The sequence below is a fragment of the Azolla caroliniana genome, unplaced genomic scaffold, assembly GCF_043228905.1.
Source record: "Azolla caroliniana isolate FFs.n. ecotype wild unplaced genomic scaffold, voAzoCaro1.0.p SCAF_630, whole genome shotgun sequence".
Lineage (NCBI taxonomy): Eukaryota > Viridiplantae > Streptophyta > Polypodiopsida > Salviniales > Salviniaceae > Azolla > Azolla caroliniana.
Window position 1 is genome coordinate 7,038 of NW_028231065.1, and position 11,737 is coordinate 18,774.

Consider the following 11,737-nt stretch of genomic DNA (forward strand, 5'->3'; position numbering starts at 1 on the left):
GGCTAATAGAATTAGATCAAACACAACTTTAGAAATACAACTTTAAAACTTGGAAAGGATAAATTCACCCTTTCAAAAGTTTGTGTACCAACTCATTGTTTTTTGCCTAAAAAGTGTCATTCCTTTAAAGTATGCACCTTTAACAAAGGAAGCTTTCTCTCTTTGTATAAATTATTTTGCACTTTTATAATAAAAACATTCCCAAAGTAAGTGTTGTTATGTTGGACCCTTATGTTTGGTCAGATGATACTACTCCACATACCTCACGTATAAGAATACTTCTAATACACAGCTCTTAAGAATAAAGAAGTTGTGAAATACTTCTAAGTGGAACGACTACTAATTTGTGGGGACCTCACGATTGGAGAACCAAGAGGACATACTACCTACTTAATACTAAAGATTGCCACATATTTTGTCTTCTACATTCATTACACAATTTCTATGCATTAACACATAAAAGTAGGTTGTCATAGATTTTTCAACGTGATTGATTCCTTCTCTGTCAATTTCTGATGTCCATGTCTTCAATAATATTATTGCCTGCTATAATATAAATGACTATTCAAACTCAAATTTTAAAATGTTATACTCTCTATTAACTATTACTCCAAATTTGTGACATTAGTAACCTCTTCATATGATAGAAAAACATTACATGATATTTGTTACCGTTATGTATTCTAGTGCTGTTTTTGATGATGTTCATGCATTGATTACTACATTCCCTTGAAAATCTTAACAATAAGCCATGAACGTCTGTCCCACATGGATAATATTTGTGTTTCCTTCAAATGGATAATATGATTGATTGGGCTCAATATGGTTCATCTGAGTTGAAATATGGATGGCAACTACTGTGACAAAATTTATATAGAACCGTGTGCATGAGCAATATTGAGTACAGATATATAGAAGCCAAAAACCAAATAGCATACACATACACAATAGAAGTTTATCAATCAATAGATTTTCCTGTTCTCCCCCAGAAAATAATGGCCATAACCTGATGCCACGCAGTCCAAGGCAAAGTACAACCCTAAAAGGATTAGAAATTTTGAACTAACCTTTTAACAGGCATTTGGCAAATCTTTAAAAACCTTGATGGGTAAAAAATTACCTAGCCTTTCCAAAACCTTGAAAATATCAATTCATAAGCATTAGGCCCCATGTTTTTCATGCCTGTAACCAAAAATTACTGTTGAAAGGGCAAACCATCACATTTCCTGTTTCCATAAATTTCAAAGAGGATCAAGCTCCTTCAGCTATAGTTCTCTTAGAGGTACTGATATAAAGCACTGTACACATACAAACATTTCACATATGAGAAGCAATCATAGAAGATTTATAATATGGTGGGAGTTATATTTACCATTATTCCCTCTAATAAATGCATCTCCATATTTGTTCTTTAATTGCCCATTTACATATTCCTCTGTTTGTTCCATAGCAATGTTCATGTAGCCATCTAGACAAGCTAAAATACCTGTTCAAGAAACAATTTACCCAATCAGGAGGACGCCTTCACTTTGTACAATGTTTATATCATACAAATTTATGCCAGTTACTAGGAATGCTTTAATTAGCATGATCATTATATTCTACAAACATGAACAAATCACCAGAATATTTTAGCAATTGAATAAACTATTTTACACAACTTTTTACCAAGATTTCCATTAAGAAAACATGGCTGATTCTATGAAAACATTAGATGATGCAAATCATATAAAGAGTCTTTTTATGCAAACGCATCAAAACCCGCAATGCATATAAAGAATGTTTTCTTCTACATGTTCAAAGGTTCAAAATGCAGAATGCAACATCAAATCAAACAGGTCAACAGAAAGTAAAGGACTGTTTACATGAAATAGAAGATGTCTCTTTCAATCTCAATTATATAACTCTCAGAATTTAGCCTATACAGCACAAGAAAGAAAACAATGGCATTTCTTGAAAAGGAATACAGAAGCTTGAACTATGAGTAACTATACACTGATTTTCTGACATCTTGACTTCCGTTACCTTACAGAGGCCATATGCCTAACTATGGTTGTGCCATTAACTTTTATCGATGGACTAAGAAAACTAAGCAACTAAGAGGCCACTAGAAATAGTAGTAGATTATACAGCATAAAACTTAAAAAAGGACATTATAGGAGTCAGATTATAGAAGTCGTAGTTATATTCATTGGTAATGCTATGGTTGCAGCTTAAATTCTGAATATTGGGTGAATATCCAATATCCAATTTGAATTTACTCTTTCCTGCAGTAACATGGATGAATGAGGTTGTTTGAGGGCAGTAAAGAACCATTAATCTTTGGAAGACTGACTCACAATTACTGTGTTAGGGTTTGTTTGTTTTGTTGGCCAATTATAGTGATGTATCATATGGTTTATAATTATTCCTGTCTCATTCACAAATATCAACTTATTCGCCCATTATGGCTGCCCAATCTGGATAGCAACAAAAGAGGTCCTAAAGGTGTATAGAGATGGAGGAAAAAATAAATGATGAAATTATAACCATTACGCAACCATAATTAGCCACAAGGAGCAAATAAGTTTTAGAAACTTGACTAAATCTTTAAATTCATATCTACTAAGTTTTTGAAGTAGCTCTTCCATAAAGGTCAAAACATTGTATAGTCATATCGTTTGAAGTAGCTATTTCATAAAGGCCAAAAAATTGCATAGTCATATCATTTGATGCAGCTCTTTCATAAAGGTCAAACAATGGTATAGTCATATCTTCATACCAAGATATTTTTGCTTAGGTCAGGATAGCAGAAAACGTTTTCAACATATTCTCCCATGAAGTGTTCAACACACACAGACATACACATAATTTTTCCAGGAACTTATGAAATAATCTGTACTATAATTAAGAAAATATATCTATGCCAATTGAAGACAATTAAAAGTTCTAATGATTCAATTAAGTTGATCAACAGATGTGATTCCCAAAGAAGCTATAACTATTTCATCACATTATCACAGATGTAGAGTAGTTGGGGTGATGGCTTTTCATACAAATATTTTGAAATCAAATTTTGTGTTTTGAGTTTGATTAAGAGCATTGGACAAGATATTCAGAGTGCTACTGATAATAGAATCTACAAATACATATGATAGACTTTGGATCATAGATTGCGTAAGAAACAAAAATTCAAACAGAACAGAAACTTAAGGAACCAATTTAGCAGAAACTCTGGTAAAGTTTCACAACGCTGGTCATGGATAACAAAGGAAACAGCCATTTGAAAAATACATTCAAGCTTGTCCCTTTAGTGAGAGAATTAATCTTCAGAGAACCAATCAATGGAGTAGGTATCGCCTACAGTATGAGGGCCAGCCACATTGTGGATTTGGATTCATCAGGGTTACGAGATGTTTGATAATTAACTCTGAACTACCCCACATGTATGTATACTAAACTTGGATGCATCTGTAAAATACTCGGATATGTGGTCAATAGACAGCTGATTTATAATCTTGTTTTCTGGATTCCTGACTCAAACATGGAGTGAAGAATCCAACACTATTACCTTGGGATGAAGATATTGAAATACAGCCATTCATCTTTATTTCACAAATAAAATGCATGAAAGTGTTGATTTCACCATGTAAAATGCATGATTGTGTGTTGTGTTTGTTTTCCTTATGATCTTTATTAACCAAATATTGTCGATGATCTTTATGGGGTCGCAGTTATATAAACTTCATAAAAAAATTTAGAAGGCACAAACTTTGAGCAATGATTGAGAGAGTACATTTTGGCCTTTATGAAACTCGTATCCCAATGCTCTCCTTTGCACTCTTCAAATTACCAAATCAATTTCCACCCAAGTGCATCCAGCTCAAATGAATAAAATGGCTTTTTCATCTATCATTGCATTCCCCATTCCATTATGTAAAATGCAATGGAAGTTTTGTACATCAATGTGAAAGTCAAAGAAGAAATTTGATCCACACAGGAAACATTTGAATCAGCAAAAGCCTTACATCAACAAAATAGAACATTTAGTTTAACATCAACATCAATATTTTCCGCGCAAGGAAGAAGTCAGGAAAGGTTCACATATTCATGTGTCTTTCCCAGCAGACAAAACACGAAGAACAGAAAGAACACGTTTTTGTTTTTTCCTTCTGTATCTGAGAACAGGAAGAAGAAAAAGGACTCACCTCTGTAATCGACGCCAGAATTGAGCTTAACGACGACAGGGCGACCTCGTATTGACTTGAGGAAATCCGCGGGAGTCTTCGCAGAAGAAACAGAAGAAGAACCTCCACCTCCGTTCATATTTCTCACTCTCTGCAGAAACCCTAATCCCGCTCTTTTCTTTTCTCTTGTAAACCCTAATCAGTCTCTCTCTTTTCTTTCAGCGTCCGCGTTGGCATCCGCGTGTATTGCATACATACACATACATATACATATATACATACATACATATTGATATACATATATATGATATATGTATATGCATATATTACATATATACGTATACATATACATACACATATTCTATAACTACAGTCTACTATAATGTTTGAGGAAACCACAAATATATGCATGGACTTGGCTTCTCTATGCAAGTTTGTCGGTCAGTTGCGGCCATAACCTCACCCTATTGTTATCCTTTTGCTTTGGTTTAGTTGGGCTGGAGTCCGAGGCCATGCTGTGTTTCTTCACATTATATTTCTTTTCCTTCATTGAAATGTATGATGAATTCCAACTACAATTGTAAAGTATGTTAATAATCAAACGACGCTATGCATAAGTTGTGCCGCTACAACCACCATGCTTATATGTATATGGATGAATATTAGTACGCAATGGTGTAACATGCACATCAATAACCAACTTTTTCTATGGACTTCTAAACGAAGTATTCTCACATTATGTTGTAACATGTTTTAGACTAGAGGATTAAAAGAAGAAAAAGCATTCCGCTCCTATCTATACACAAAAATCCATGTATACAAATTTAGTTGGGCTTTTTTTCTTCAAAAGAGTTTTAAGCATCCTGCAAATTTGGTTGACTGCTTTGCCATCAAGACTAGGAATTCAGCAAATTTAGTTTTAAGCATTCTGCAAACTCTTTCCTTGAAACGGCTGTTAATTCTTTTCTTTTGATCCTGTATCTAGTACTACTAGCAGTACTTTATATTCACAAACAAGAGGTGCTGTGATGCACTCAATGTCTACCTAATACTTGTGCTCCTATTTCAATAAACCATATTTATATTGTATTGTGATTAAGCCTCTGAAGAGTAATTCCTCATTACATTTAGAGAATAAAACACATTTCATCAAATAAACATATTGATGTGTTTGTTTAATCTTTTAAATTGCCACACATTTCAGTTATTAATATCCTTCTAAGAATGCCTTCAGGTGATCAAGTGGAGGATAAGCTTTACAGTCAATTTGGCAAAATAAAAATAAGCAATATATGAACCATCCATGTGCTTATATTCAATATCTCCAATTTTGGTGACCACTTTGTGGAATTCGCTTTTCGTGAGCAAGTGGAGGACAGTCCATCAGCTTATTTCTAATATGTGTGACATTTTGATACATGGTAAGCAAAATGTGAGCTTCTACTACCAGAAATATAATTGTGGTTAAGTAAAGAGTTACAGTGCTACTTAAAGCAACAACAAAATCAAATTTTGAACTCATTCGTATTAAATGATACAAATTCAGAGAAAATTAAAGAATTACAAATTCCATTGCAGATACAGGCATGGAATGTAGACAACAAATAAAATAAACTTAAATTACCTTCAAGAGCATCCACAGTTTGAAATACAAGCTGAGTATATTTATTAAACACATTTTTCAATATTGTATGGCAACACAGTTCCATAATGAACATTTAAGCGCACATATGTATCAAGGGATCCAGATAACTATTAACGGGCAACAACTTTCCCTTCAATGTCCTCTATGGCTATTAATCAGCAGAAAGACCAGAAAACCTCTGCTATCTATATCGACTTGCATTAAATAGAACTTGGCATAGCCTAACAAAAAATTGCATAAATTTTGATTTTACTAGTCCCTATCCAACCTTTTAACCCAATGACCTTCTATTTTAAATAGGACCACAGCACAGCTGTAAAAATGGAAACTGAATTTCTGTGAATGATACATGATAACAGACTGAACACCACCTGATAACTGATATTGAACTCTTGTTGGGGTTCGTAACATCATTTGCTCCTATGTAGAAATCTGCAAAAACACTGTAATACAACCAGATTAAACAATCTGGTGGCAAACTCTTCTATAAAACTGCATGAAAAGCTCTCTCAAAAAACCAGCATCTGGGATCATCTTATCTTATCCCTTTTTTGAGCTTCAAAATCACAATATGCAAAATATAGTCAATTCTTGCTGCTGCTACATGCATGTATACATATCATCGTCTGACATGCACTGACATGCCTCTTCCTGATAACGGAGAAGATAAATAATCTATATCATCTGAATCATGATAAAATATTACATCAGATGATGAGGTGGCATTCACCCAACCTGTCAGAAGATGGAAAATTAAGTAAACACATCAAAGAAAACCAATCTATTATAAAGTTAGAAAGTGATATCGAAACAATACTCACGCTGGCAAAGTAAGTTGGCTATGTCAGAATAGTGAGAAATCAAGCTAGAACTCCCCGTAGCTGGCTGGGAAGTAGTTTGGTTCATATCAGATAATGGATTCCTAGAGACAATCACCATCCCTTTTTCATGCACTTCATCACCACTATGCTGTATATCAGAATTGTGTAGAGTGTCTCTACGAGAATTCGATATTCCAGGCTTTGGTTCATGCATTTCAGGATCTTTTCTGTTGGCTCTATCAAGAAATTCACTTGCGTTAGACACATCACTATGTTCTCCAGGAGTAACAGGCCGCCAAACTTTCAAAGATCCAAGCTTATTTGTATTCTGCCATTGTATCATCTTCATTGTGTCATCGCCTCCTGGAATCAATAATGGATCATGAGAAACGTTTGCCTCATTGAGTGAGATTCGTCCAGATGCATCAGCAGGATTACCGATCATCATAAAAGCGCCTGAGACATTGCTAACTTCATTACTTGAGTTATCCATACAATCAACTTGTCCAGAATCCATTCTTGACAGATCATTCATCTTGGATTCCCCATCCAATTCAGCAGATAAAGGATCATTAGACCAAGTATTTTGAAAAGGAATCATTACAGATCCAATTACTAGAGCCCCATTTCCTTCTTCTCCAGTGTTAACTTTCAAGGAGCTGTACACAAGTTCATCTGAATTCTCTTGTTCTTCAACCCCTAGCCTTGCAGAAATACACCCATCGGAATTAGATGTGGACTCCAGAGAAATGGAAGAGTCCTGGCTTAACACTGCACTTTTCTCTGAATCCATGGTGCAAAGGTTACCGTTGATTCCTAGATGCTCTAAGTGCAAAGCCAAATCTGCCTCTGAAGATTCATTCAAGGACCCTCTTAACTCAGAACCTGAAGTCACATTGCTTTGAGCTGAACTTTGTGACACTTTTCTTGTCCATACAGCATGACCACTCCCTGACGTAGTCATAGACTTCTTCACGCCTGAGAATTGTTCGCGATAATGATTGTATCTAGGCGTAGTGTTTGAATTTGAAGCTTCATGGGAAGAATTGCCAAAGTGATTATACGCCTTCCTTAAAAGCTTTTGACCTCCATTTTGATGGTCTAAATACCTTTTCTCATTGCCATAAGCTTGTTTTAAATTATTTGGGTGAATGCCCTCAACTTTCCTATCCTTCCACACCCATCCACCTCCCTGCATACTTGTTTTCCTATTATCCGTTCGATGCTCATAAATGCCATTTTGGCTATCCAGTTCTGGCAATTCATTGGGATCAAAACGGTACATTCCATCTTCTCTGCGAGTATCTATAGAATTGTCAAAATTAACATCTTCAATAGTATGCTGTTCCTCTAATGACTCTATAAGGTTTGCATCGGTTCCAGAGGAGCTTGATGAAGGACTTGATTGTCTAGGACTCACAGAGGAAGCATCAAACTTCTCTTGTAAAGTTGATGAAGATTCTCCACCTTTTCTTTCCTTGTCTTTAGATTCCTTTTGCCTCATTTTCTTTTGTCGTTTCCTTTCCTGAAGCTTCTCTCTCCTGAGAAGAAGAAACAGAAAAATATATTAATATAATGAAACATAAACCGAACTTTTGTCACAAAAATAATTTCCAGGGTTTATGTAACATGCTTTTTCTGAGCAGCCTCTTCCTCTTCAACTAAAGCCTTTTGGCATCTTAAAGCCTCCACATCTTTATCATCTGTCCATGCTTTCACCTGTGAAGATGAACAAACATACGTTTAAAGACCATATATATCATGGCTTACAATCGATCACTTTTCCATGCTCGAAATCAATTAATAGCATAACTTTACGAACCAGCTTAAGTTCCACCAAAAATCCAAGAGATGCAACAAGATTTTTAGCCTCAAAGCCAACTTTTCCATGTTCGCTCTCAAAAACATGGCGTTGAATCGAGGAAGAAGTTACACCATAAAAGGTGTTCTTTTCACTGGCGTCATCAAGGATGGTGAATAATTCATCCGAGTTGAGAGGAAACCGCGAGGGCTTGCTCTGCACAATATCCTGCATAATAGAAAAAACGACTAAGAAATGTTTGTTTTTGTTGCACATTTTGACCTATTATGATTTTAAGCGATGTTAAGATATCTTTATTGATTTATTAATTTTCTGTTACATGCGTAGCGGTCCATTAATGTCTTACCAGAAGAGCTGTAGCAGTTCTGATGTAAGATTGAGGTAGCGATAGCAGTCCAGGTTTTTGTAGCTGAGTTGAAAGATTTTGGATTAATGATGTGGCTGAGAGATCCTGTGGAAAACAGAGCATGTTTTGTGAATCCAATTTTGGTTTGACGTACAAAAACTTGATTTGAAAGGGAACGGGGGATACCATGAGAGAAAGATTATCAGATGAGACTACTCCACGAGCCTTTTCTGCTGTAAGCTACAAAACTCCAATAAACAAGAGTCAGAAACAGCAAATTATACATAAATCACGAAGACTAACTATCACTCACCTTATCCCAATAATACGCAATTTCCTCTCTCTTTTTCTTTAGATCCTCCTGGGAAAATAAATAAATATAAACAAAAGTAAGACTTTCCATATTCAAAACATCATTCTCCTCACTCAACTTTATCGAAACACTCAAACCTTGTCTCCATTTAGAGGCTTTCGATGAGTTGCTCGCATATGCCTCCGTTGATTTAGTGGAGAACAAAACTCTTGCGAACATTTTTCACACTTGTGCATTGTCATTTTGTTCGACATTAGCGGCCACCCTGGAAGATCTGCAACTATACATTTTAAATTAACCTAAACAACAACACCAAATAGTGAAAAATACGACTAAAAACTGACACATACCCTTGGCTGCTTGGGCAATGGCAACCATGGCTTCTGGAAACTTCAATGAATGAAATTTCTCTCCAGAAACTTGAGGACCCCTTCCAAAGATGTTGTTCCCACCATTTATATTAGAGTGTAAAGAGTTCTTAATGATGGGGCTTTCACCTGCCTTATAATCATATTGAATAGGATCCTCTTGCCTCGCTCCTCTAACATCCAAACTTTGGTTCATGTTTTGTTGATCAATCGTATCCAGCCAATGAAACCGCTGAACAGGACTATTTTCAGCTTTGTTAAATGACAAGAAAGTATCGCTAACAAGAGTTTGTTTGATGAGATTATCCAAAGTTTCATGCTGCTCTTTTCCCTTCATCTCCACATTAGGAAATGCCTCAGAGAATTTTCCCACAGACTGTTTGCTAGTATCAAGCATTCTGTGAGAGTGGTGGCTTCAAATTCAATACCCTGAAAAATCACACAGCACCACCTTGTTTACATGATGGAAAAGATCTGGCATTAGCAACAGCTTCACTGCTCGTGAAATTACCAATTAGATCTTCAAACTCTGGATTCTTTCAAGTTCTATATAGTCAAGTAAAATATGAAGAGTCGCAATGCATTCACTAGAAAGCAATTAACAACTTGATACAACATTTTCCTTCAGAAAACACTTCTTAGGGTCATGTAATATCTAGATGCATTGGAGTTCTGCATCAACTGAAATATGCGGGCTGACAGTGCATTGGAGTCCCACATTGTCAACCAAAATATTAGGACTCACACAGTGCATTGGCCATAAAAAGATTTATCAGTATACAATATTTCCATCAGAGAAACACCTTACTGCCAGGTACCCATGCATGCAGTCATAAGAAACTATGAGAAAATAGCCCAAATTTGCACGAGCCTAGAAGAGAGTGCATATATTTCTGTCAGATTTATATATTTTTTAATAAATGAGGGAACCTTTTACATCAATCACTGAGTTAGGCAAACTGTTAACATGACATAGGAATTATAAGACAATGGTTTCCATAGTTTCAGAATATAACTTGTTTGCAATGCATTGCAAATAAATGAATCTAACCAGCATTTAATAAATTGCTCCCTAAGGTTTCTTTTCATGCATGTAATCATAGGAATTATGAGAAAATAGCACAACAGCACGAGTCTAGAAGAAATTTTATATATTGCTGTCAGATCCATATATTTAAGTAGCTGAGGACACTTTTTTTGCCGAATTCTGGGTCAGAAGAAACATTAAGACGATACAACAACAACAAAACCATAGTTTCATTGGCAGTAGTTTTGCAATGCAACTTGTTTGAGCTACACTGTAGATAGTGCTTCTAAACACTCAAAACTGTAATCTTTGTGAAATTATCTTTCCTAGAAGCCAAAATTACTAATTCAGTGACTATTATTTTGCTATTCCAAAAGTGGTCAAGCATAGACAATTTCTTTCCATCTTCCACACTCTCTCTCTCTCTCTCATTCTGAGATTTCTCTCTTTCTCTCTGATATTTCTTTCTTTCTGTCTGATACCTTGGCCGGAAAGAATATCAGGTTTTCATTAATCAAGAGACAATGGTTTGAGATGCAATCTTTTATTCTTTCTTAAAGCCCAGTTTGATCACTTAAAAGATGTTAATGTATCTTCCTTTTTCTCTCTTGGATCATTAAATCATCCTCAAGATCACTAACCCAATCTCTCTATTATATCTTAGGCTTTTTATCCTTCAGCATCATATATATGACTTTCTCATTTACATATATGTTCTAGGTGATATTTTACTTTATCTGGAAGAACCATTATCTTCTTCATAACTTTCTCTTGATGTATAAGAGCTTGATAATCTTTATGGTTTTAAAATCTAACACTAATGTTGCATATGTAATGCAGGACTCCTATATTTCCTATAGAGTGCAGACGTCAGAAATGGGCCGATTGTAACGCATTTGCAATGATTTCCCTAATGTTGCCAATGCATTGTCGATGCATTAAAGAAGCATGCCACCAGAAAGTTGTGCAGCACACTGGGTTCCATACCAGGTGACTTTGTGCTATTCTTGCTCTAACATGCTCTCCACTATTTTGGTGAATGGTGGTCAACGATTCCTTTTTTAATACCAATGATGAATGCTATTTTGCCTTTAATCTTTGAGGTGAGGTGACGCGTAGCACAACCCAAGGCTCAATTCTGGCGAACTTGAGCAAGATGAGTTTGCCCAGTAGTTTCACTCACAGTGGTAATATTCACCCAGATATCCAGCAGCCACCCTGACCATACT

General features: G+C 35.6%; 2 protein-coding genes across 3 annotated transcripts; both read right to left on the bottom strand.

The window, feature by feature from the left end:
- Positions 1-914: 914 nt before the first annotated feature.
- Positions 915-4,394, bottom strand: LOC147847819 (uncharacterized). Its single transcript, XM_087338794.1, has 3 exons — positions 4,188-4,394; positions 1,373-1,486; positions 915-1,298 (listed from the first exon to the last, which is right to left on the bottom strand). The coding sequence occupies exons 1-3, from the start codon at positions 4,303-4,305 to the stop codon at positions 1,252-1,254; spliced, it is 279 nt and encodes a 92-aa protein (XP_087194920.1). The 5' UTR covers positions 4,306-4,394; the 3' UTR covers positions 915-1,251.
- Positions 4,395-5,758: 1,364 nt separating this feature from the next.
- On the bottom strand, positions 5,759-11,517 carry LOC147847820 (uncharacterized). 2 transcript variants are annotated; one of them, XM_087338796.1, is made up of 10 exons: positions 11,496-11,517; positions 9,464-9,910; positions 9,251-9,378; positions 9,114-9,161; positions 8,987-9,040; positions 8,801-8,905; positions 8,455-8,661; positions 8,266-8,351; positions 6,633-8,173; positions 5,759-6,546 (listed from the first exon to the last, which is right to left on the bottom strand). In XM_087338796.1, the coding sequence occupies exons 2-10, from the start codon at positions 9,876-9,878 to the stop codon at positions 6,431-6,433; spliced, it is 2,700 nt and encodes an 899-aa protein (XP_087194922.1). In that variant the 5' UTR covers positions 9,879-9,910; positions 11,496-11,517; the 3' UTR covers positions 5,759-6,430. The 2 variants fall into 2 exon arrangements, with proteins under 2 accessions (XP_087194922.1, XP_087194921.1); XM_087338795.1 differs by having other exon boundaries at positions 9,251-9,387; positions 11,496-11,516.
- Positions 11,518-11,737: the final 220 nt, after the last annotated feature.